The 25978-nt window shown below is 37.7% G+C and overlaps 6 protein-coding genes and 1 long non-coding RNA gene across 21 annotated transcripts in view; 4 read left to right on the forward strand and 3 right to left on the reverse strand.

Annotated features, from left to right (window-relative positions):
* The window catches only part of LOC117151124 (protein trachealess-like), a 141144-nt gene extending 135201 nt beyond the window's left edge, over positions 1-5943 (forward strand). For 12 of the 13 annotated variants that reach the window (XM_033323809.1, XM_033323811.1, XM_033323814.1 and 9 more), the window contains 7 exons: positions 1476-1665; positions 2139-2260; positions 2568-2761; positions 2954-3060; positions 3218-3365; positions 3448-3572; positions 3717-4999. In XM_033323809.1, the coding sequence (XP_033179700.1) occupies positions 1476-1665; positions 2139-2260; positions 2568-2761; positions 2954-3060; positions 3218-3365; positions 3448-3572; positions 3717-4999 (2169 nt within the window). Of the gene's footprint in view, positions 1-1475; positions 1666-2138; positions 2261-2567; positions 2762-2953; positions 3061-3217; positions 3366-3447; positions 3573-3716 lie in introns of all 13 variants that reach the window. The other variant, XM_033323808.1, reaches the window with a different exon arrangement.
* A 543-nt stretch (positions 5944-6486) lies between these two features.
* LOC117152368 lies at positions 6487-8002 on the reverse strand. The gene is made up of 2 exons (XR_004462724.1): positions 7812-8002; positions 6487-7606 (listed from the first exon to the last, which is right to left on the reverse strand). It is a non-coding gene; the product is annotated as an uncharacterized LOC117152368 (long non-coding RNA).
* Positions 8003-8081: 79 nt separating this feature from the next.
* Positions 8082-10498, forward strand: LOC100749934 (protein CREG1). Its single transcript, XM_003493724.4, has 5 exons — positions 8082-8547; positions 9385-9539; positions 9759-9878; positions 9952-10033; positions 10121-10498. The coding sequence occupies exons 1-5, from the start codon at positions 8250-8252 to the stop codon at positions 10342-10344; spliced, it is 879 nt and encodes a 292-aa protein (XP_003493772.1). The 5' UTR covers positions 8082-8249; the 3' UTR covers positions 10345-10498.
* Positions 10499-10623: 125 nt separating this feature from the next.
* Positions 10624-13775, reverse strand: LOC100749381 (conserved oligomeric Golgi complex subunit 3). The gene has a single exon (XM_003493635.4). The coding sequence runs from the start codon at positions 13588-13590 to the stop codon at positions 11191-11193; it is 2400 nt and encodes a 799-aa protein (XP_003493683.1). The 5' UTR covers positions 13591-13775; the 3' UTR covers positions 10624-11190.
* A 317-nt stretch (positions 13776-14092) lies between these two features.
* Positions 14093-15057, forward strand: LOC100740358 (60S ribosomal protein L36). The gene is made up of 4 exons (XM_003493645.4): positions 14093-14219; positions 14399-14525; positions 14700-14834; positions 14915-15057. The coding sequence occupies exons 2-4, from the start codon at positions 14400-14402 to the stop codon at positions 14999-15001; spliced, it is 348 nt and encodes a 115-aa protein (XP_003493693.1). The 5' UTR covers positions 14093-14219; position 14399; the 3' UTR covers positions 15002-15057.
* A 90-nt stretch (positions 15058-15147) lies between these two features.
* LOC100742997 (CDK5RAP1-like protein) lies at positions 15148-17800 on the forward strand. Its single transcript, XM_003493666.4, has 7 exons — positions 15148-15764; positions 15866-16099; positions 16185-16392; positions 16475-16795; positions 16863-17184; positions 17258-17407; positions 17489-17800. The coding sequence occupies exons 1-7, from the start codon at positions 15419-15421 to the stop codon at positions 17714-17716; spliced, it is 1809 nt and encodes a 602-aa protein (XP_003493714.1). The 5' UTR covers positions 15148-15418; the 3' UTR covers positions 17717-17800.
* Positions 17736-25978, reverse strand: part of LOC100741642 (ankyrin repeat domain-containing protein 6) — a 137099-nt gene continuing 128856 nt past the window's right edge. For 2 of the 3 annotated variants that reach the window (XM_024371358.2, XM_024371357.2), the window contains 6 exons: positions 22003-22212; positions 21548-21646; positions 19970-21127; positions 19158-19434; positions 18704-18943; positions 17736-18588 (listed from right to left, as the gene is read on the reverse strand). In XM_024371358.2, coding sequence (XP_024227126.1) covers positions 18425-18588; positions 18704-18943; positions 19158-19434; positions 19970-21127; positions 21548-21646; positions 22003-22212 — 2148 coding nt within the window. In that variant the 3' untranslated portion in view covers positions 17736-18424. The remainder of the gene's footprint in view (positions 18589-18703; positions 18944-19157; positions 19435-19969; positions 21128-21547; positions 21647-22002; positions 22213-25978) is intronic. The other variant, XM_024371359.2, reaches the window with a different exon arrangement.

Here is a 25978-nt window from a genome sequence, read left to right on the forward strand (position 1 = left end):
GCCGCCGGCAGCCCCTGTGTTCCGGAGGTATTTCTTCTTTGCGAGAGTGAACCGGCCAACGGAATGCGTGGCCGTAGGTAGATGTTCCAGCGCAGACATGGAAATCGAGTCGAGTGGAAGCTGTCCTTTCGCTCGCCCCGTATTGCAATCGTATCGTTCCTCAAGGCTCCTACTTCTTTCCTCCATTCGGAGTCTGCACCCTCTAGCGAGGAACGCGATATAGTTCCATGGCGTTCCGGTACGTTAACGATTTCCAAGTCTCGTTGGCGTGGTTGATTTTTAATGGTTCTCCCTTCGCTGTTTGGTGGGTTACGAGGGTACTGGTTTTAGTATTATTATTATTCTGTCGGCAAGTTCGATTGAAATTAAAGTTTCCGTGCCCGATGAAATTGACTGCCTCCCGCTCTCTCTCTCTCTCTTTCTCTTTCTCTTTCTCTTTCTCGGTCTCTTCCTCCGTCGATCGTCGAAGCCTCCCCCGATGGGAAACCGTACCCCTCTGAGCTAGTAATCTACTTCGCGGGATTTACATACTCTTACGTGCTTTGTCTTTGAGCAAGTTCCCGGAATCTTCGGATCGAAGGGTAAATCGACGTGTTAGGGTTGCCTGAGTGTTTAAGTAATTGCGCCAGATCAAGAAGGAGGTATATTAAAAATGATAATAATTACGTGGCTGAGAATATTCAGAGGATTTATTAACCATTGAATAATTAAAACACCGACTTCATCTATAGATAGACGATACCGAATCGTTTTTCCTTCGGATATCTATCGAACGAAGTCCTTTTATTGGTAGAGATACTTGTAATTAAATAACGGGCGTGTTATTCCAGCGAAAAATACAAATTGTTTTGCTTTCCGTTGTTGTCGGTATTTATCGATATTCCACCCTCACGCCGTTCCGCAAAGTTTTAATAATAAAATTTCGGTTTCAAACGTGTCCCGTGTTTTTACTACGTTTTAGGATTCGCTTGAAAAATACCACTTTGACGAACAATGGAATTACTCGCATTTGTTGGTGGAAGGGATCCTTTAAAAAATATTTCGCCCTCCGAAACACGGGTTTTCGTAAATTCTTTTACGCAAAAACAGATAGCCATTGCCATCGAACGAGAGGAAGCCGTCGGTCACGTCGAAGCAGTTTTTCGTGGAAACTATCGTATTAAGGCCCGCAGAGTTTCCCTGCAATGAGACCACCTCGAGAAAGCTGTCCTCGACTGCAGTTTTTCCTCTAATTAAGTCACCTTTCTGCGACTTGTCAAGGAAATTACGATGTTTAAACACCTGTTCTTCCACTAGACTCGCATTTGTCTCATACTTCGAATTCTTCAAGGAAAAGTCAACATAATAGCTTGTCTCTGATCGAAAGTTCTTATTGGACTAATTTACTTATTAGGACTTACGATAAAATTTCAAAATTCCAAAATTGAGAAAATATCGAAAGACACGAGAGAAGACGACATTTTTGTGAATTTTAGGTAGAGATGACGGGATCAAGCGTTTTCGATTACGTTCATCAGCAAGACCACGCGGAAGTCGCGGAACAATTAGGCCTGGGACTGACATCGAGCACCTCTTCCGGTCCACACTCGTCGAGCTCCGGTTTAGCGTCGCCGAGTAGCGCGGCGTCCGAAGAACACGGTTCATCTTCCACCGCGAATCCCGACGGTAAGTTTCCGCCATGGCGTGTATTTTTTTTGAACGACGCGTCTCTCGTCGACTGAACGAGCCGTGATGACATCATTCGCGTCGAGATTACGAAGTTGATAAACTTTCAGTAGCCGCTAAAGGATCGTGAATAGATGCGTCGTTGATAAATCTCGACGAAGCAGCGACTAACTTTTTCTCTTTGCTTGAACGTAGTTTTATCGTTCTATCTAAGAAATATTCGTTCGTTTGATCCGATTTTTGTTTCGCTTTTTATCCATGTCGAAAAATGTCTCATTTTTTATTCATTGCTTGTGGGACTTTGTCGTAATTTATGAACCAAGATCTTGTTTCCTTCTGAATTTTTGAAGTTTCCAATTGAATATTGATGGTTTGAAGTATAATTCGAAGAAGAAAATCGGTATTCTTCTGTACACGCGTGCACGCACATGTAAGTAACGAATATTTATGCGTTGTTTTTAATCTAATTATAGTGTCGTCGGTGATGTCGTTATCGGCAAATAATCTATACAAGGGATACGATCGTGCGTTCTGCGTGAGGATGAAATCCACTTTGACGAAAAGGGGGTGCCATTTTAAGTCGTCTGGTTATAGGGTGAGTACACTGTTTCCTCAAAAATCCTATATTTTCAAAGATCACTCTCTCATCTTCTTTCGTTCCGATGCTTAAACATTTTCATTCTGTGTTCCAAGGATTCTTCGAACCGTAACTTTCCACTAAACATGACGAAATAAAATATTCTAATTGATAGCAATCATGATTTACTTATCTATCGTCGATCTATCGTAATTTACCATCGATCGGATTCTGTGAATTGCTGATTTAATCGATTTAACGAATCGCGAATCAATTGCGTCGAGTTAACGAAACCATGGATGTTAATAAGCAATTACGAATTCAGGTCGTGTTATTACTGTGCCGTTTGAGACCGCAGTATACGTTTGGCCATTCAAGAAAGTCTGCACCACCATTGATAGGCATGGTTGGCCTGGCGATCGCACTTCCTCCGCCAAGTGTGCACGAAATTCGCCTGGAAGCCGACATGTTCGTCACGCGGATCAGTTTCGACTTTCGGATAGCGCATTGTGAACCAAGGTGAGCGTTATAGGAAATTTTCTAGAAAATTCCATTCCTCTGTCTTTCTCTATTTTCCACGTATCTCGTTGTAATTAATTCTCGATAAGTTTATCTCATTTTATTATAATAATTAGCTAATTAGCTATAATCAGATAATTAGCTTCTGTGATTACGAACAACGTAATGTCCCGTTTTTATGTTGATCTATAGGGTGTCCGAATTATTAGATTATACAGCCGACGAATTAACGGGGAAGAATCTTTATACGTTGTGCCATGGGGAAGATGCGAATCGTCTTCGAAAATCTCACATCGACTGTAAGTATTTCCATAGATCTTCGTTTACCTCGTTTATCCACTTAATCCGTGCTTTGTCGAATCATTATGCAATACAAATTGAATCAGCTACTTCACTTGACTCTTTGCTCGTTATTTTAACCGGTTAGTTACATCAGAATGATCTCATTTGTTTCAGTGATTCACAAGGGGCAAGTGCTAACACATTATTATAGATTAATGAATAAAAGCGGAGGATACACATGGTTACAGACGTGCGCCACGGTAGTGTGCAATTCAAAAAACGCGGAAGAGCAAAATATCATCTGTGTCAATTATGTTATAAGGTAAATTTCATGATGTAAGATATTCGTCTGAGATCAAGCATAACATTACGTTGAAATTCTCGGATCGAACGAATTGTTTCAGTGGTCGAGAGTTCGAAAATTTAATCATGGACTGTTGTCAACTGGAAGAAGGCGTGATGGGCGTTAAACGCGAGGACGCAGCTGGAAACGATCCAGAAAATGGATCACCGGATGCCGATAGAGGAGGTATAAATCGATAGAGGAGGTATAAATTGCGACTTCTTTCTTTCCGCTATTCTTCCCAAAAAAAATGACCGAATATAGCTACTTGATCTTCGTCGATAGTCCGAAACTTTCTAATCGCTAAGATAGCATCGTAACGCGTTTCAGAAGGAAGAAATCACGGTGGACCACCGAACCAACATCAAGAACATCCTCACAGGTCGCCGCCTGAAGATCGCGAAGATACTCGCGGGTCGGAGAGCGAGAAACGAGGCAGCCGGCATCACGACAACATAGCTCAGTTACAGCAAGAGCCGCAGACAGCGGTAGGAAACATTAACACGCTCGTAGTGAAATTACGTGGACACAAGCGAAAGCTGCACGAGGACGATAGCAGCTCGATCGAGGAGGAGGACGAGGAGGACGACTCAACGGTGAAAGTCACGAATAACGAGAGAAGCCACGCTCTAAGTCCAGCTCCATCAAACCATTCCATTTCAGGAGGTGAGCAAGTACTGTGCTCGGCCAGTCCTAAATCGAGACGCGTGGAAGATAGAACGAGCAACGCCGACAGTACCGGCACCTCCGTGAAAGATCTAGAGCAGGCGATGTCCAAGCATCTGCCAGTTCAGAATCTCAATAAATCTCATTCACCGACGCTGCATCAGCCTACGGATTTCAGCACGGACGCGTTGCTCAAGCAGCAACAGCAAAGGAGTACGATACAATGGATCGGAGCTCATCATCATCTGGGACACCTAAGTCCGCAACAGTCGACTACCGCGCCATTGCCAGCGTCCGCTCTTCTACGACAATTATACGCCAACAGAGAGAGCGTGATACGAGCTAACGTTCACGGAATCACGTCCAGTAGTACTACAAGAACCTCTTCTTCCGGTGGAACCTATTACGCCGGGGACACGACACCCAGTGGTCCTCTACCCACTCCACCTGGCTCCGAAGGATCCAGCACCTACGGCGAACATCAATTTGTGTTGGCAACACACAATCAGAAAAATTCCACCGGAACAAGTTGCGCCGATGCGTTTACCAGCCTGGTTTCCTCGTATTCTACCGCCAGCGGTTACACGGTCGATTATCACTCGGCGATGACTCCACCGTCATCCGTTTCACCGAGAGACAAGCAACAACAACAACAACAGCAACAGCTGCATCCGGTAAACGTGATAAGCAGCTACGAAGGCTCGTCGGCTTATAGCGATCCCGTGTTACGACACCAATACGAGCCAGCGCAACCATTGCCTTTAAAACCACAAGTGTATTCGGCTGCTGTTCATCCGAGCGCGTTGGACGCTGCTGCAGCGTATGCCTCGGCCGGTTTAAGCGAGCAAGCGCAATTTTATCATCACCCGGCTGCCGGAGCTGGTTTCCACATTTACCATCCGACGAACAAGTCGACGACGAACGGTTGGTACAGTTCGACATCCTAGTGGCGTGCGCCGGCACGCGAGAGACGTGTACTTAAGTAACTGAAAATTCTGAGCCCAAAGTCCCCACATGCATATCAGTGATATCATATTCACCTCGACATCTCTGTACACCGATTTCCCTCTCGTTTCCCCTCTCTCCTTCCATACATTTGTTCATCTTTCCCTTTCGGTTATCTCCTATTTTCGCTTTATCTATTCTTCACTTTCGCCACAAGCTCATCGTTTCTGTCTTCCCCTAAGCTAGTTTTCATTTTTTATCCCCGCGTCTTTTCCCATCACCCAAGCGATCATACGCGCGCATACAATGTGCCAATTGAACTGTAAAAAATCGCTGCTCTCTATTCTTGACTATGTAGAACGACTTATTGTAATATAATAGAAATAAATTATTATGTATGTTGACATTTTCGGAGATATTCGCGAAAGCAAAACGGAGGATAGGAGTTTCTTAAAAAAAAAAAAAAAAAGAAAAAGAAAGAGAAACACAAAAAAGGGAAGGAATAAATTTGAAACACAGAGGAGAAGAATATGTTTTGATGCGACGCTCAAGGGGCAAAACGGTGAATCTCGAAACGCGGTGACCAATTAATTTAATATAGTCCCACGTGAACACGAGAATAACGCATGAAAGAAGGAACAACGGAGGAACGAAGACAGAGATTTACCAGCGTTATTGCTGTAAAAAAAAAAAGAGAGAAAAAGAAGAAACGCTGGCGTGGTTGTTAGCGATAAATTTACTCGAGAAGCCGTACTTGTCGTAAATTTTTTATACTTGTAACATTTTGTTGCGTAAATACGATGACTTTAGTAAAGTCAACAGTGCAATCGTTACACGTTTTTTAGCGTTAATTTAAGAGGATCGGATAGAGAAGAATAATGTTTACCTTTTTGCTTATAAATGAAAAGAAGCGTTGTTTCTGTGCGAGAGAAAGGAGAGAGTGTGAGTGTGATAGAAAGAAAGAAAGAGAGTATGTAACACTACGAAGGAAATCGCTATCTCTATTAATATAGAAAATTATTTTAACGTTCTATCAATTTTATCAATCTATCAGTTACATTTATTAATCGTTGTCAACAAAAGTCACGTATTAAATTTGATCGTTCGAATCTTGACAACGTAAACGTTAATACATATCGATTTGTCCGATAACGATAAATCACTGCCTTACCAATTGCATATGGATATATAAATGTAAAAGGCGCTTACCTTTAAAAAAAAAAGCTATGCGAATGTGCAACGAATCTTTTTTGTTGAAGTAAAAGTTACTAAGCATGGACATACATGTTGCTAGAGGTAGCGAATTCTTTCAAAGAGATTATTATGTTTTGTTGTAAATTGATGAATTGTTTTTTGACGAGTACACATGTAAATACAATTTTATGTGCTGTAAGATCCACCTGTTGAATATTTCTATTCATAATTTTTCGGAATATTTCTACGGAATTTATTTTCGTTGAAAGAAAATTGTAAGGCAGTGACTTAAGCATTAAAATATATGCATAACGTCTCCATCTTGGTAAAACAAAAACTTGTGATTCAGTACAGCTTTCACCCTTGGGATTAAAAAATTATAATATAATTTTAAAATGATGAAAGATTGAATTTTCTTTTCGTCATAATTCTACAATATTCTTCAAAAAATAATATCTCCTCTCACGATTAGCAAATTTACAATATTGTGCTTTTTAATGCTTTACAAAATTAAACAAATTTATCACTCCACATCTTTCATCGGAATACAATACACAACAAATTATAAACATTTCTTGTTTATATTTTTATTCACAATTTAAGTTTGAAATACATATAAGTTATATTATTTTATTATTATTGTATTATTTGTAAATTTCATTTTATCCTTTATAATTAATATTTACCTGACTAATTCAGATTAATCTACGTATGTTTGAAATCTTATCAACAAATTCTAATACTTAAATAAGGCATAATATCTATTAACATCCATCTACCAGAGAGATAAGAAATACTTAAAATTGGATGTAAATCAGCTTCCACCAAATACCGATGTTGCACATGTAAATGCCAAAAAATTAAATATGTGCGAAAGCATTTTGTATAGAGAAAATACTTACATTAATTGCCAAAGTCTATGAATACACAAATGCAGTACATACAAAAACATCCCTTAAGTTAAATTATTCTTCAAAAATGTATAAGAAACTAAAATCATACATAAGAATTACAGGACTAATAGTAAATTTACTTGTTCTATTTTATTGCTGAAATAATGGTTAGCTTTGAATTAAATTGAATATAAATATCTCTAGGTATTTATATTATTCCTCATTTAGAAATTCATGATATAATTTAAAGATAAAGTTACAGCGGATTGACATAAATTATTATGAAAGCTATCAGTTTTCATTCAAATTCTAATAAATTTTAACTTCCTGTCTTTAATGCCCAAATCAAATGTTACTTATTATGCTGAAAAGAATGATATTTTAAAACATAAAATTTTAAAAATTACTTTTTTTTACCAAAAATGGAGCAACCGATATACTATATTGAATAACAATTATATATTTTTGTCGTTTTATATTATAATAATCATACTTTTCATTATAAGAGAAAGGTCGCAGAACCTAGAGATAAAGAAAATAAAATGATAAATTACGTTACTCGACAATGTTCAGTGGCTACCTTATAAGGTTAATAAAGAGGTTAATAGTAAGGTTAATAATAACCTCTTTCTCATGAAATTACTTTCCTTATACTTCACTATACTAATTGTCGATGCTTTTTAAAACGCTCATTTAAGATATAAACTGAAATTAGCTATAAAATCACCTTTATGAAAAATAATCAATTCGTTATCTCCAAAAATTAAAATTAAAAAATTTTCGGAGCTCCATTTAAATCTAGAACACCACTATTTATCATCGATGTAATAATGATTCACTAATTTAAAACTTTGCCTGTCAATTAATTAATAAAACAGATGCAAACGAAACACTTGAAGTTTTCCAAACTTTAGGTTATGTTTATCAGTTTCACTAATTCTCACATAGCATGATGTACAACTTTAACATTTAATATATTGACCTTGAGTCAGCAGTGTCAGTACGAATGTGCTAAACATTCATTGGAGCTCGTGCTCATCGCTCTCATACTTGTAGCAAGCTATATAAGTGAGAAAGCTAAAAGAGGATTGCAAAACGATAGTGTACTTTTGTTCCGTTTTAGTAAACGTTTACCATCAGAGTGAAACAGTCGTGGACATAAACCATGATTTTTCGATTCGCAGTCTTCTTATCTTTTTTGATCTTCACGATCGAAGCGAAGAAGTATTCACAGTTTTCGGAGGCTGAACATTGGCAAGAATTCGAGGAGTTTTTGAAATGGAAGAAAGCGAAGGAAATGAGTGAGAATGATTCGGGAGAAATTAAATACGAAAAACATCAACATCACGAAGATCATCATAATATGTACAAATCGTCTGAAAGAGATCGACAACTTCCTGTCAATAATCCACCACCTATCGATCAGGCAGCTTTAATGGCAAGATACATTGTCAATCAAGCTGGTAAAAAAATACATTTTTTTTCATAGTAACAACGTTTTTAAAGCTAATAAAACGTTATTACGGTTCTTCTTTATTTTGACATTCAAATTGCGTAAATAGCTACTTCTCAAACAAAAGCGTCACATTTCAGTGCAAAATTACGAATCATTCGGAAATTAATAAAACGAGTAGAATGAATATCTGCATACATAATGTAGATATGCGGTTATCCGTACCGAGTTAGGTAAAAGTTAATATTAGGACTTTCAACGCTTTGTCTTGGCGGCTTTCCAGTTTTTCGATGAACTATTATAAATGAATATTATAGATGAATATTGCCTAAGTTGAATAAATATTACTTTTGGTAATACGAAATCATTCAAAATTCAATATCGAAGAAGTCACGATGATTCAAGTCGTGACTAGTCAAATAATTATTATCACTGAAGATATTTTGTCTAATCTAGCCATTGAAAAGTTGTTTATTCAAACAAATAACATATTTAACATACGAATTATTTACGTACTTACTCTTATTAAATTCAATTACCTTCGAAGTAAAATTATTTGTTTATTTGTTTTATTATGTAAATTTATTGTTTTTTAATAATCTGGGAATACATATGTATATTGTATACATATGTATGACATCATTTTCATTGTATACGCTGTAATCGCGTATATAACTTTAGTTGCTTAAATATCTTATTTATTATTAATATCGTTATTAATGGTAACTATGTTAACAAATAAATATGTAAGCAGTATTTTTCACTATGTTAATTAGCTTTTTTATCATATAATAACAACTAATTATAATGTAAATATAATTACCAATAATTTTATGTACATATACAGATTGGGTATCCGTGGCGACAATCAGCGCAAGAAAGGATATCGAATCGTTTCCAGCTGTAAATTTAGTTTCCTACAGCGATGGGCTTTTAGGGAATGGATCAGGGATTCCATATCTTTACCTTACTACCCTGGATTTTCCAGCTAAAGATCTTGCAGTAAGCATTTTCGTAACACTATTATTAATATGTATCGCAGTCGCAAAAATACGTCGTATGTTTAATATTACCATCGTCTGATAAGATAGTGAGCAATATCAATACGTATTATATTGAATATTCGATTATTTTTATTAAAACCCTAATCACTATCATTTTTTTTTATTTTCTTATCTTTATTACCTATTTTATTGAAAATCAATTTCGATTTAATTACAGAAAGATAATCGGGCCTCGATGTTGATGTCATTAGCCCAAGGGGAATACTGTAGAAACAAGCGGTGGGATCCTATGGATCCACGTTGTGCCAGGGTTCTTCTAACCGGCAAGATCAAACCAGTTAGTAGATCTTTTATTTACAGAATATTTAAATTAATGGAATAATTAACAAGTATTATTATATCTTTTACAGTTAAAAAATGAAAGTGCGGAAATCGAAGTAGCTAAAAAAGCAGTTTTCACGCGTCATCCAGGTCTAATTAATATGCCAGCAGGTAAGAATTTTTTTAATAAATGAAGTCAATTAATCAAAAATATTACTATGAAATATACGTTTAAAAATATTGTGTTAATTGTTACAGATCATCATTTCTATTTCGCAAAATTGAAAATAATTTCAGTGGTAGTATTAGATACATTTGGCGGCCCGAAATACGTCTCTGTACAAGATTATTTACATCCACCAACAACGAATATTATTGAAGAATTCATGAAACATTTTCCCCTGAAATCATACGAAAGTAAATCTGAAGAGGAATATAGTCCAATTTCTAATATATTACATCCTGTGGTACAGCGTGTGTGAATTGTCTGAAAGATATAAGTTATAATAACGCCATAATGTTATATACTTTTCAACAAGCTGTAGCACAAAGTTTTGATACTAGTACTTATTTAAATATATGGAAATCCACGTATTAAGTATAATAAATAAATTTATAAATTAAAATCGTAAGCAAGTAAGTTATTTTGTTCTGGTGTTTATCCAATGCAATTAATTGCTTATTGATTATTGTGTTTTTTTCTGTAAGAGAAAAAGGTATAGGAAAGTAGTTTTGTAAGATCAAAATAAATAGACAATATATAATGTATATCATTATCACTTATATATATTAGCAATTAATCATGTTTTCAAGTACAATTGGAAAAATTAAATCCCTAGTATCATCGCAATATGACACACTATAGTACTGTTTGCTACAAAAATATACACCTTTTCTTGTTTTAAACTCATAACAATTTCTGTAAAAATTTATTTAAGACCATAAATCCCACTTAAGGGGATGTACAAATTTCGTGGTGTGTTAATTTAATTTAAGATTTTAAATATGTACATGTTCGTAATATAAAAATTACGTGTTCTTAAAGTACATTACAAAGAATTAAAATATCGTGTAATATTCTTTAATACAGGGCGTTATAAATTGCAATAGCTTTTGTAATTTTACTTGAATATCTGAGCTATTGTATATGGAATTATGAATTATTTATACAGATTTTACATAATTTACTTAAAAATATAAAATATTCGTTATATATTAATATTTATTTTTTCAAAAGAAATATTAAAATAAATTCGTAATTTGATTACGGATCGCAGATAGCGTTAATATACAGTATCTAATTATAAAAGCTTGCTAATTCATTTTTGCTACGTCTTTTTTGCAGTGCTTTGTGTATTTTTTCCATGAGTAAGACTGGATGAGCTTAGCATAACAGAGATTTGTTCTGGTAATGGACATGCAATTAATAAAAGTTCTTCTGAATTATAATATTTACTCAGTATTTGATATAGTTGTGTAAATGCAGCACAGACATTATTTTTTACCGGTCTAAACAAAATAAACTCTGTTTCCTTATTAGAGAGATATAGTTGCATCAGTTGTTGAATTTCAGGACATTTAAACTTAATTATCCGTAATACCTCGCTAATTGCTGCCGCAACATCTTGAGGACTTCCAAGAGCATGTTCTGGAGATGCATCTGGAGTATTGGTATATAACTTCTCCCTTTCTAACAGTTTCAAAATTGGATGTATCAATAAAAATGTTGCATGCTGTATGAGACGTTGACAAGTGTATTTCAATTTATTATCCACATGCTTCCTTGAGTCTATTAGTTGCTCCTTCATTTGAGGTGCTCCCTCCAATAAAAATTCCAGTAATGCATTATTTGACAAAGTAAAAAATCTTGAACTCTTTTCTAATAAACCAAATGCTGCTGTCTTAACTTTAGAAAAATCCAGGCTATATTCTTTTATGGTGAAGTCTACTTGAAATGGTGCAATTTGTTCTCTTAAAATAAGCAAATGTTTTATTTGAAAAAGTTCTGCATCTAAGGATGATGCTCTTTTCTCTATTTCATGCCTTGCATTTTCTATACTCTGTACACAAAGAGATATTGCTTCCTGACTCAAAGATTGGAATACAGATCTGTCCACGCATCTATATAATCTTGATAAACATACTAATGTCCTACGAACAGTAGGATACCACATTCCATGAAGATCTGCTGGTGAATTCCCCATATGTGTCTTTTGGTAGATAGAATCTATTTCTATATGATTCCTAGATATTGGTTCTAGATTATTATCATCGTTAGATGAAATAGATATTTTTTTCATTTTTGTCTGTCTGGATTCTTCTCTTATTGATTCTGCTATATCTTCCATCATCTTTAACTTTTCTGGATATGCCAAATCACCTGGTGATGGGTTATAATTCAAAACATCAGACTGCAAGTAGAGATGTGCACGGAAAACCAGTCTCTCCTGTACATCATGCAATAATTGCAGACAAATGTTACCAAAACCTTCTAATGGTTCAAAATTGTTTTGAACATGTTCATCTAACATTTCAATCCTCAAAATGCAACAAATTTCAGCTAATGTCTCCAAATGATTAATATGAATTATGAATGGTCTAAGTGTATCATACAAAGATGTACATAAGCTTTCAAGATATGCTGTTAATCCACTGGATGGTTTAGAAAAAAATTCATAAAATAATTTATACTCATCCATCGATGCATGTAACAGTAATGCGCATGAATTTCGTACCAGGCTACAATGATCACCATTGTATTTCTCCTTTACAGACATTAGAGACTTTTGTACACTACTGCCTAATACTAATCCTCTTTGACTCCAATAACATTGATGGCACTCCGACAATAAGCTGTCATATTCTTGTCTCTTATAAGATTTTGCTTCAATTTGTTCTATAACTGGTCTAGCTTTTGACAAAATAGTTTGAAATCTTCCATAGAAAAGAGCTAAAGCTGCGTCTGCATTATCTTGGGAATCATCATTATCTTTTAAATTCAATATACTTTCCGTGGTCTTGCTAAATAGATTAAAAATATAATTTTGCATCATCGATATTGCCTTAGATTGACAGTGTTTATATTTGATTAAATAAGTATTGCTTTCCTTAAACGAAAGATTATTCTGCACAAAGTCTATGTTAGTATCAATTTTATCTAGAATATTAAAAAACATTTCACTATTCACTGATAACGTAGGTGCTTCTAGTTTTTCCATCATCATATCAATATCTTTAAAATATTTCACATATTCTGTGATGTTTTCTATGGTAGAATTTAATTTTCTTTGATCTGAATCAAGCTGTTCGCTAGCATCATAAAGTGATATCGTTTTATCAGAAACCTCTGAAAATTGTTTATATAACAGAGTAAAATCTTCTAATGCTTCTTCTATTTGAAGACAAAGTTCATGACACTCTTGTCGTCGAGATTGTAGTTCATTAAGGTACAACACATATTTCATATCTTTCCTGTCCATACACTCTTTTTCTAACTTGGCATAATGTTCTAATAGATCTTGGCATCGTTCTATTTGTACTGATTTCTTAGTTTCTTCGCTTGCGCATACGGTATCACCTGTCTCCTCAGTTTTCAAATTGCTGTCAGGGAACAATTCTTCTTCTAAATTCAATAAACATTCTTTTTGGTAATCGGTTAACGGTGCCAGAGAATCCTCTGACAGATCCCACTTGGTTAAGTTATTTGGAATGTTTTTCATCTTCGACATGGTTTCTTGTCAGTGAAAATAAATGTTACGAGGTAGACGTTTTTAAGAAAAGCGGTATGGTCGCATATATGACGCTCATACCGTTCTGTAATATAAATTAAAAAATTCCCTTCAAAAATCTGACACCGCAGCAATCACGAATCACAATCGTGAAGTTGATAAAGATTTATCGACTATGGCGCAAGATGTCCACTATATGAAATATTAAAATCTATATTACAGGATCAAAAGTTTTAAAACAAACATATATATATACATATGTGTTATTAAATTATTATTATAGACTAAAACATACAAAACATAAATATTCTTATTATATTATTTTAAAAAAGATAGTATTTCAAAAAGAACAAAATATTTCATAGGGAATTTATATCAATTACATAATAAATGTATATTACAAAATTTAAAATTTTATTATGTATTTGCAGTTGAATTGAACACACATATAATTAACACATTTAAAAATTTATCTAGATATATGAAATTTTTGAAGTATAAAAAATTCTGTCGCATACTTGAAAATCAGGCAAGATGATTTCATAGCGCATGCGCACAAAAAATCATGAAATATCTTTCATTGAAAACAAGATTGTATTCCTTTTTACCATTGTATTTCTGACGTGAAGGTTTGTGTTAAATTGAATCTCAAAATATCTATATAATCTTGTGAAATCAATTACGTTTGTATAATAATAAATACTTTCATAAGTAATTGCAGTGTAATAAGTATAATATTATTAAGTAATGTTGTATTGTTACGTTTGATGATCTAACCTATAAAAGTCACGGCGTTTTAATATTGTAGGATGGCTCTGAAATACGAATTGGCAGTTGGTCTTAACAGGGGCCATAAAACGACTAAGATTCGTGTGGCAAAGAATAAAAATGAACGGAAAAAGACAGTATGCATTTTGCCCGCAAGACTAAAAGGGGTTAGTACGCAACAGTGATAAACATTCCTGTTTTATGATGATACTTCTATACTATATTATTTCTGTTTACATTTCATAATTAAACCATTTATAAAACAAAGAACAATACAAAGTAAAAATAATTCACTAATTATAAAGATTAGTATTATGTGCTCATAAATCTTTTAATTCTAGAGACAAACTAAACACAGTAAGTTTGTTAGAGATTTAATCCGTGAGGTAACTGGACATGCACCATATGAGAAACGTGCTATGGAATTGTTGAAAGTTTCCAAGGATAAGCGTGCCTTAAAATTCTTGAAGAGGAGGGTAAGGATGTCAATAAATTTTGTCACTTGAAGTGTTATATATTCCAAATGAATATTATATTCTATTCTTATATTTTATAGTTGGGCACACACATCAGAGCTAAGAGGAAGCGTGAAGAACTTGGAAACATACTTGTTCAGATGAGGAAAGCAGCTGCACATCATTAAATAATGCATTAAATTTGTATAATAAATCCATAAAAATATATGTATATGAAAAATTATTACTTTGTATTTCATATTTCCTTTATATTCTTAAATTTACTAGACTAATTTAATGTTGTAAGTTAAATAAAAGCGTAACAATTTAAGTTGGGAGCCACTGATATTCAGACATGTTTAGGGTGTCTTATTATCAATATGATTCAAATGTAGTTACTATAATAATTCAGAGAAATCAAAGTGACGTGAAAAGTATCTAGTTAATGTTGCTTTTGTAATTAATGTTCAAAAAACTTAACAAACTATAAAATAATTATTTTCCATGATGATTCCATAAGAGTTTTATGTTACATAACCTATTTCTAAGTAGGTTATATATGTACAGTATTTACGTTATTAGTTCAGTGTCATCCCATATTAAAAATGATTGGTACAGTTATGTTAAGTTCATTAAAACAAATTAAAGCTTCTGAAACAAATTGTGTACTAACAATGAAGTGGTTTATTAAAAAATTCGCACGATATAACAATGTAGCTATTCATAATTTTCAACAATGTCAAACAGTGTATACGACTTTTACTCGATTGGAAATTGAAAGAAATAAAGAAATTGAAAAAAAATCTTCTGATTTGAAACACTTTAGAGACTTGTCAAAAACTGGACCATCGCTCAAAGATTTCTTGACACCAAAAATTGAAGTTTCTAGTGAAACTATTAGCGTACCAAATATTCCTTATATACAAAATATTGATGGCTCCGATCAAAAGGGTAAATAAAGACAAAATGTTTTAAGTTAGTAATATTAAAAGAAACTGTAAATCTCACGTATGGCGTTAATTTTTGTATTCAACAAATTATATCCCTTTTAGTTTACTTTGATGTTTATGGCTGTCAAATGAATGTAAATGACACAGAGGTAATCTGGTCTATTCTAAAATCTCATGGTTACAGAAAAGTGAATGATATAATAGAAGCTAATATAATTCTACTAGTCACATGTTCTATTAGAGATAATGCAGAACAGAAAGTATGGAACAAGTTAACTGATTTAAATAATGTAAGGAAAAAGAATAAAAGATTTCCTGTGAAAATCGGTTTGTTAGGTATAACTATAATTTCATATGCATGGGTAATAGATTTATAATATATTAATATTACGATACTATATATACTATCTTATTGTAATAGGATGTATGGCAGAACGATTAAAGGATAAAATATTAGAAAAGGGCAAACTTGTTGAGGTCATAGCTGGACCAGACAGTTACAAGGATTTACCAAGGCTATTGTCTGTACCAGACAATGAAACTGCTATTAATGTCGTTTTGTCATTTGATGAAACATATGCAGATGTTACACCAGTGCGATTAGATCCAAGTTCCACCAGTGCATATGTGTAATCTGTTATCCTTGTCATTGTTGTATAATTTATAATTATTATGACTATCTTTATATGTGTTTTCTTCATATTTTGTTAGCACAATAATGCGTGGATGCGATAATATGTGCACATATTGTATCGTACCGTTCACAAGAGGAAGGGAAAGATCAAGACCAATCGACAGCATAGTGAAAGAGGTTCAATCTTTATCTGACGAAGGCGTAAAGGAAGTGATACTTCTTGGACAGAATGTAAATAGTTATAGAGATACATCTCAATCGGAATTCTATGTTAATAATAATATAGAAACACATTTAGCAAAAGGTTTCAAAACAGTATATAAAAACAAAAAAGGAGGACGTCGTTTCGTTGAGTTACTAGATGAAGTGTCTCGTATCAATCCAGAAATGAGGATCAGGTACTAAAAATATTTTCACGTTTGAAAATAGCTATTATTATCGAATATCATTATAAATCATTTTCAGATTCACATCGCCTCATCCAAAAGATTTCCCAGATGAAGTTTTACAATTGATAGCGGAAAGGCCGAATATTTGTAAACAAATTCATTTACCTGCTCAAAGCGGTAATTCCGCGGTTTTGGAAAGAATGAGAAGAGGATACACGCGCGAAGCATATATAGATTTGGTGCATCATATACGTGAAACTATTCCGAACATATGTTTTTCTAGTGACTTTATTACCGGATTTTGTGGAGAAACGGAAGAGGAATTTCAAGATACATTATCATTGATAGAACTAGTGAAATATAATAAAGCCTTTCTTTTCTCTTACAGCATGCGGGAGGTAATACACATTTTATAAAATTCATATAGTATATTATATTTGAAAAATGGAAACCTTTTATTATTAATCGTAGAAAACGACTGCACATCGTCGTTACAAGGATGACGTACCACCGAGTGTTAAACAAAGTAGGCTCGAAAGAATGATTTCAACATATAGAACGGAGATAGAAAATGTAAATAAATTACAGATCGGACAATTACAGCTTGTGCTTGTAGAACAAGTAAGATTTTACAATTTATTGTAATTCAACTATGTTGTAGAATGATGATATATCAGTAAAATATGTAATAATTAATTTTAGCCCAGTAAGCGGTCAGATGAAAATTTTCAAGCAAGGAACGATGGTAACACGCGAGTAGTAATTCCCTCCATGACTATACCTACTGGAAAATATTCAAATGACACGAGATCAATAAAAATTGGCGATTACGTTGTTGTAAAAATTGAGGCTGCTAATTCGCATTCATTAACAGGCACGCCTCTGTATCATTCGTCGATAACAGAATATGCATTTCCGTCTGTGTTATAAATAAATGTAGAATATAATATTCGGAGATTTCATTTGTTATTTAATCACGCTTATTGTTCCATAATACATTCAATTTTTGAACGAGACACGTAGTCTTTAATTACAATCGTACAAAATTAAATCGACGTATTTACTAGTGATATAACAGTATTGTGAATGAAGAAAAAAGCATTTACATAATAAATAGATATAGTTCAATCTATTATTATGGTACACACATGGCGGTTTATAGGTACGTAATCTTTCCTCTTACGAGGATGATATTAATAATTTTTAACAGAACGTTACATACTGATTAAAGAAGATTTATCTATGCTTATTCTACTCCGTTTGTAGAGAATTCTTTAATACTTTATTTTCTCTCATCTTTTCATAATTTTAACAGCACTTGATAAAACTTTTCGCGACAATAAATACGTTCGATTTGCGACAATAAATCTAGACGGAGATTCGGTAAGTTTCAACGCGTTACCGTTCAAAGTAGGTTTATAAATTATTTACATAACGACAATATCCTATTCTTTGAAACAAGAATCATTTTGTACAAAAGAATCTATTAACAAAATAACCAATTTAAATTTACACGTATCTTTAAAAAAAAAAATTATATTAACACCTGAGTAGGTATCATCAACTTATACAAAATATCGATGTCTTTGGAAGTACAGAATTCGTTTCCAAATAATACGTTGACCGAAATGATACATGTTAAACAAGACTGGCTGTTCCGATATTAATAACGCAATTATCGGCACCGCGCTCGTAGACCGTAAGATCATGGTTCCTCGGTTGTTCTAACAATGCAGCCAGTTGTTCACCACTGGAGAATGCGTTTGGTGTGGTCGGAAGAATTACATCGCACTCTAATTGACCTAAAAGAGCAAATAACGGAAGAAGTTCTAAGAAATGCAGTACAAAATAAAATGTAAAAAAGTATAACAAGATATGTAATATGTTAAAATCACACGATGATTAATATATCTTTACCTGATAACGAAGGTGAAGCACCTTTGCTAGAACCGTACATGCGAGTGCTATATCCAGAATCATTATGTGCGTCATGCAAAGGCGGTGTTGGGCTATAAACCGCATTACGGGACCTATATGGCATTCTGGCGATACTGTCGTAATGCACGTGCTCTGATATCACTCCTTTTCCAGAAATTCCGCCGCTTAATGCTTCCGGTTGCTCGTCCTCGTCTCCCTCGCTACTCTCGCTGTCATTGCCTACATTTTAACATGGTAAATTACTGTAAAAACAATTTACCTCTATCGTCGACTAACTTCTTGTCGACAAATTTATTCGTCAAATCTGTCACATACATAGAAATGTTCTAGACAAAGGTAACAAAAATTGAGTTTAACTAGTTTCTTAAGGACCTTACAAAAAATTCGTTGAAGCGTCTGCTATCGATTCAAAGTGCATGTAAAGTAGCTTTACCTTCGCCACGCCAGCTGTTTCCTACACCACCTTGTGGTTGGACTCTTTGATTTTGAGAACACTGACTGTGCTCTGGACTGGTGGGTTCGCTGCTTCCGGAACGCGGGCCCCTCCAACCGTTATGCATGCCAGGTACTTGTTGAAATCGCTTAATCATCTCGTGCACGCTGCGTCGCCCTGAAGATTTCCACTCGTTCGACGTGTCCTCGTTCTTTCGCGTCGCGCTACTTTCGTCCTGGCACGAATTTATGCCATGATCTCGAGACGAAAGATCCTGCTGACAGTTTCTTAGTTTAAAACAAGCGTATAAATACGAAGATATACGCTTACAGAGACTACAAAAAATATTTGCACAATATTTGTACGTAACAACACTTCCGTATCGAATACAAACATTTCATACCACGAAGACGAAACGTAGAATCTGATAAAAACCACTTGGTTGGGAAATAAGCGCGCGTGTGCCAATATTTTTCGCAGCCCTCGATCAAACGTTACATAAAGGCATTGGTTACGTTACATCACCAATCCGCTTTATTACCATTTTATCTTCCATCTTACCACGTTCATAATCTGAACGACTCGATGAAAAAAGAAGGTAGATAAAACAATTAGCTCTGCCTGTAATACATACATCGCGCCGTTAAAACTCTCAGAAGGAATCTAAACACCAGAGGGTTCGATCCTATCTTCTGGTCGTAAACGGGACCCATGTACCATCCGCAACGTGTCATTAGTGTCTTGCAGCTTAATCAACACCTTCGTGAACGCTTAGCGTAGTTAATAAAAAGAACCACCGGTTACACACTCACGCGTTGCTGATGGACCTGTTGCCTGGATCCGATCGACGGCGAAGAGGCGGCGCCTAGCGGCGAGCTACGATCCTGTTTGATTACGCCGTCGAAGGTTTCGTTCAATCTGGCAGGCACGTCGAGTACCCTCAGCGTTGACCTCGAGACACCAGAACCGGACGGTAGGTCCCTCATGGACTTGCTGAGTCGCGGTATAGCAGGAATATCAAGATCGTCGAGGCTACCTCGATGAATCGGTGTCTCTCCGGGGATCTCGAAGCTTCTATCGTGAGGTCTGTCGTCCAGCAGATCCTCCAGAGACCTGGCACGAGCAGGTGGGAACTGTTGATCGTTGTTGAAAGTGGCTTTAGCCGGTCTTTCGCTGTGTCTTCCCTTCCCACCTCTGGAAAGACGTTGCTGAAGATGCACGTGCCTCTCGTCGCACCTAGACCTTTCCGCCGCCACGCATCTCGTCAATTCCGAGATTTGCCCTCTGGTCCTCCTTTCCAGATTGGCCACTTTCAAGTCCAATCTCTCGTGCGCTTGATCTATGTGAGCCTTCAACTCAGCCTTGTCCCTCTCCAACTTGGCCTCCATGTGCCTGAAGAACGGGGCACAGTAGCACGTGTATCCCACTCCCACCGGACCCTTCCTGATGTTTCCAGCCAGGTCCAAATAGTACTGTTCGCCACGGCCTAGTGGATCCGGTGGCAGGGAATCCAAACGCGGCTGAGGAAACGCTTCCGGATCGGGATAGTAGTGGCAACCGTACGGTGACCACTGTCTGCCCATCACGGCCTTCTCGAAGTGCACCTTGTTCTGCTTGGCGGACGATTTGTGCTTCTTTTTCTCCTTCTTCGTGCAACTATCCCTGCTGCCGCTGGTCCCACTACCGGTCTTCTCTCGCTTCTTCTCGTTCTTGCTGCTGCTCTTCCCGTCGACCTTGTCCAGAGTCGCCGGCGTACTCTCCTCCTCGCGACTCTTGCTCCGCGTTCTGCTCTTGCTTCGCGCTTTACCGATTATCTCCAATATCTCTTGCAGGTTCTTGCGCTTGGCGATGTCCTTCGCGGTCTCCCCCTGCTTGTTCCGCAGGCTACGGTCGCAGCCAGCCTCCAGCAGGATCCTCGTCAGCTTCCGACGTCCCATGGCCGCCGCGATGTGCAGCGCCGTGTCGCCGTTCTGCGTTTAGAAACGATCGTTAGTCCTCGCACAAGCCGTCCTTTACCACGAGCACGGGGTTTTTACTCGTGTTTTAGCCGCTTTATCGGCGGATGGTTCTCTCAGATACCAGAGACTCGCACGATCGATGCGCGCAGATACGAGGATGATCGTTCGACACAGACTTTTCTTGTTCGTGTTTCTTGGATGGACTTTGATCGCGGAATATCCAAGTGGGAAGGGGCAGATAGAAATCTATGGGATAAGAAGGGTATTGCGCGAAAGCTTGACCTTGGGTATTTATAAAATTAAAGAAAATTCTGGGAACAATGGAAGAGTACGGGAGGAAAGTACGACCACACGTACAACCTCCTCGCTTTAGGCTACTCGAGAAAAGAGGAACTTACGACGACGTGGCAAGTGTTTCAAATTGTTACTTACTTTATTCTGATCCGATACTCGACAAAGCGCAGAGATCAAAATCCTCGTCACTCCGGCGTGTCCGTATCTGGCAGACGTATGCAACGGTGTGTCTCCGTACTGAAAAATCGCAAGCCTGTTAAAATCACCTGCAAGTTTCGCTACACTCGCTCTAACGGAATTCCAGAATCGTAGCTTACTTTTCGCGACGCGTTTCAGGCACGCGTTTTTCAGACAAGCCTCGACCGGCTAAAAACCTAACTATCTCGTATTCAATTCAATTCGAACCCTTTTTCAATCAACCACCTCACCGATTAATTTCCGTACACGCGCGAAACGAAGCACGACGAAAGCGCATCGAGCGTACTTGAAGGCGCGTTAAAGTTAACAAACTTCGAAAGGCCGAAAGGAGGAGGTACGTACGGAAGAAAGCGACGAAGAGGAGACAAAGGGAAGAGATCGAAGCTGTTACTCACGTTGTTTTGAAGGTCGGGATTGCATCCGGCCAGCAGGAGTTCGCGGCAGCTTTGGTTGTGGCCATTTTGGCAGGCGAGGTGGAGCGGCGCGAATCCAGCCAGATTTCTCGCGTGTAGAGGCGCTCGTTGGGTGCCAAGGGCCTTCGCCAGGGCGGCAACCGTCCTGCTGTATCCGCGCCACGACGCCTCGTGCAACGCTGAATTTCCATGCTGAAACACGCGCCGATCGATTGACGAAGTCGAACGAAGTACAAACGTGGCTCGAAGATGATACCGATCGATCAAAGCTTGTCCGCGCTTGTCGGTCGGACTGGATCAACAGGACGAGGGGATACGAGCCGGGAAAAGGGGAAAAAAGAAGCAAAGGATTACTTACTGTTGATATAGACAGGCGCGGCGGTCTCTTCGTCGTATCGGATACGAAATCGGGCAAAACGACGACAGATCGTTAATCACCGTTCCAACTGTGTTCCTCAGCGATTCGTAGCTATCTGTCCGACCACTGGTAATGACGATTAATTGATTTACTTTGCCGAGAAACGCTGGAACCGACGGTCAGAGAGCTTGACGAAGCTCGGGTGCAACGCGTACATCGTATCTTCTTCTTATTTATTCTACAGAGATATATCCCGGCATAATTTATTCGCAGTCGTTTAGCTCTGTTTTCGACGTATCGATAATGCGCGACTGGTTCGGTGAATCAGCATTTGCCAGCGATTTAAGCGCGTCGATTTTTAGCAGTATCGCGAACAGAAGTTTACGGACAACGATGAATTTACGAACCGATCGATTTGCCTTAACGCGATGCTCCATCGAATCTTAACGATCAATTACACGAAAGCGTAGGAAAACCAGTATCGATGAAAACTGTTTCGTTTTTAGACGAGACAGAATTCGATAACGCAATTGAATGGAAAAGATCGCGTATAAAATATCGCGTTGACTGTGAATGCTTTAAACTAACGACTCGATTTACAGGTCCAGTTATTTCCCTACAAGCTTCGAAGGATCGGCACATACTTTACAACCTGGTCATTTCCCTTCGCCGTTTCGCTGTATTCTGCGCGATAAAACTATATTTGCAAGCTGGTAAACATGTCAATCGCGGAGTTAAAGCGCGTAGGAACACGTAAACGCGCAGAAGGGAAAACCAGCTAAATGGAGACGTGAAATCTCGAGCGTGGCTCGAGCAATCCGGCCAAGTTTATCGTGGGCGGTTCCCTTCAGGGTGGATAGTGTCGCGCGCTGCGTCACAAAATGCCTATTCAATTTAGATCAGCTCTGTACGCGCTACGTTCCGTTCGCCACTCGTTCGGATAAACGTCCAAGATATGCCATTTTGCGAATTCGCGTATCGAAACGACGCCGTGTCGCATCGTTTTCCCCGTCTTTAAACGATGTATTAAAATCTATAACGAAGAATATTGTAAAAAAAAAGAATAATCTCGCGACAAGAAAGTCACGTAATCGTATTTTAATCGCGTAATCGTATTTTACAGTCTTTTGATCCTGCGTTTTACAATCTTTTTAGTAGCAGTTTCGGCCGAGATTAGATGTACTTACTTTCGATACGTTTTTGGTAATCCTCGAGCGTATTTTATATTTGGTAATCTTTGGACCGACGGATCGAGATTGGAATTCGAGTTCAAATTAGATTTCGTCGAATCGAGTGTCATAATCCATTTTACGAGTGACTCGACATTATGGCAAAGACGCGAACGAATACCGTTAGTGGTTGATGAGAAAGTTAAACGCGGCTGTCTTCCTCGATTTAATGGTAGACGTTATAGCTCGGCTTTAATTCTACTTTCATCTGAAACGAGAAGATTGAAATCTATAAAACAAATAGGATGGTCTGGACGAAGAGTAAGAGCGAAAAAATTGGAACTTTCAAGGGCTTTCTTTTCTCCGTAAGGAAAATTAATTCGTACGAATCTGAGAATAGATTCGTTGTCTGTCCTTTTGGTTCGTTAAAACGAGATAACGAATTTAATTTCATCGGCGCGATGCGAAAATTATATCGTTTTTTATCGAGATATCTCTCTCGTCGCTGTATATTTAATCATTTACGCTCGATAATTTTGATATAAACGCTAAATGTTTCTCTTGCGACCCTTTGCGATAGCACGCGACTCGCCAGTTACCGTACCCGTTTCCCACTACTTCTCGTTTTATCATTGTTCCGTTGCTTCGCCATCGTGCGATCAATTTATAGCAGTCATTAGCCCTTGGTACCTTCATTAGAATGAAAAACTGCAATCTATCGTAACTTTTTTTCTCATTAGCCAAGCAAAATCTTGTTAGGCAGGGTTGAAGATACGTACATCGAATGGACGTAGAAAAAACTCCAGTCGTTCTTTTTCTTCCACGCGAAAAGAGGAAAAATCTGCAAAAACTACGCAACCTTAACGGTTATCCCGCGAAATAAAAATATCTTTACCGTTTCGAGAAAAACATTAACGCAAATAATCTTGCTGTGGACGGTGTTTTTTATCAGAAAACCTATGTATATGTAATTTGCTTCTAATTATCATGTACGTACGTATGTAGAAACGAAATGGCCTATAACTACGTTGTTAAATTCTTTGCGCGAAACTCGTGCGGCGTGCACACCTCGCGGTATCGCCGGCCTCGATTTTCTGCTTTTGCACGGACAATTTGCCGCTGGTGTCCCGCGGCGAAACACCCAGCCCACGTATCGGTTTCACGCAGTGACGTCAATGATCGTAACACCGCCGTCTCGCCATCGCGTTTTTCTCCGCGTTTCCACGAATACAAGAGAAAGAAATTTCCGCGAAGTCTTCGAGGATGAATCTCACGCGTCGACCAACGACCGTTTCTCGTGCTTGTTCGCCCCTCGCTGGGTTAAAGTTGAACCTTCTGATACCATATTTACCGATGACTGGCTTACACGCGATGCGTTCGCGTGTACTCCGCGGTAAACGATTTAGAGAAATGCAGCAGGCTGCGGGTAAAAGTCGCAAAGAGAACGATGGCGCGTTAATCGGCAGGTAACTGTACGCGGCTATTATCGTAAAAATATTGGAATTAACTTGTTAAATGATTAAGGGATACTCCCACGACAGGTATAGACGTAGCGATTGGCAAATGATAAATAGCACTTGGCAATTTCGAGATTTCAGCCATCGGAATTTAAACGCAAACACGCGTTGCTCTTTCTTCCAAACAAATTGAATCGTACAGCCGATTGGAAACGAGTTGGAAAAATACAACTACGAAAAAGAAAGAAAAGCAACGCTACTCGTACGAAACACGAAGCTAAAACACGGTAGCGAGACAGCTCGCTACCGTGAAACACCGACGAGAATCCGCCAATAACCGTACAGCTAATTCCAACTACGGACAGGAGTTCGTTAAACGCATCAGGTTCTAAATCACTACGACAGAAGACAGCGCGTAAGCGAACGTCTCTGTTCACCGATGGATATGTACACTTAGCGCGGCTTCCTCATTCACGTCATCTCACAATCGTATTCAATCGTACACAGCGAACGATACTCGAAGAAAATGAATTTCCTCCTGTTTTCATCGGAAGAAACAGCACCGAGCTACGTGATAATAATAGCCGGTGGTTGGCTCCATAGCTTCGTATGATTTATTATATATTTATCCAGGCTGTTGAACCCTCTCGCAGACGATTTCTCCGCGCTCCCTAGCTAGCCCGGTGTCTTCTTCTTGCTTTCGCTGTTCTAGGCCTTCGTTGACCCTGAAAGGCGCGATCACGACGCGTCTCGTCGGCCAAGCCAACGTCGATAGCTATATACCTGGTGGACAACGACGCGAGTAGGATGGGTCAAGCGTGGCCTTTCGAGGCGACTGCTCCAAGGGTCATCACGATGCTATCGCTCAACCGGAGGAAGAGAACGTTGTTCGTCGAAGCGCGTGGACGTACGTGCACGCTCACGGACCTCCGGAGGACTCGGAAGTCGCCGCCAGAACCGCCATGCATCATCCT

This window comes from Bombus impatiens, unplaced genomic scaffold (assembly GCF_000188095.3).
Source record: "Bombus impatiens unplaced genomic scaffold, BIMP_2.2 scf_1275, whole genome shotgun sequence".
Classification (NCBI taxonomy): domain Eukaryota; kingdom Metazoa; phylum Arthropoda; class Insecta; order Hymenoptera; family Apidae; genus Bombus; species Bombus impatiens.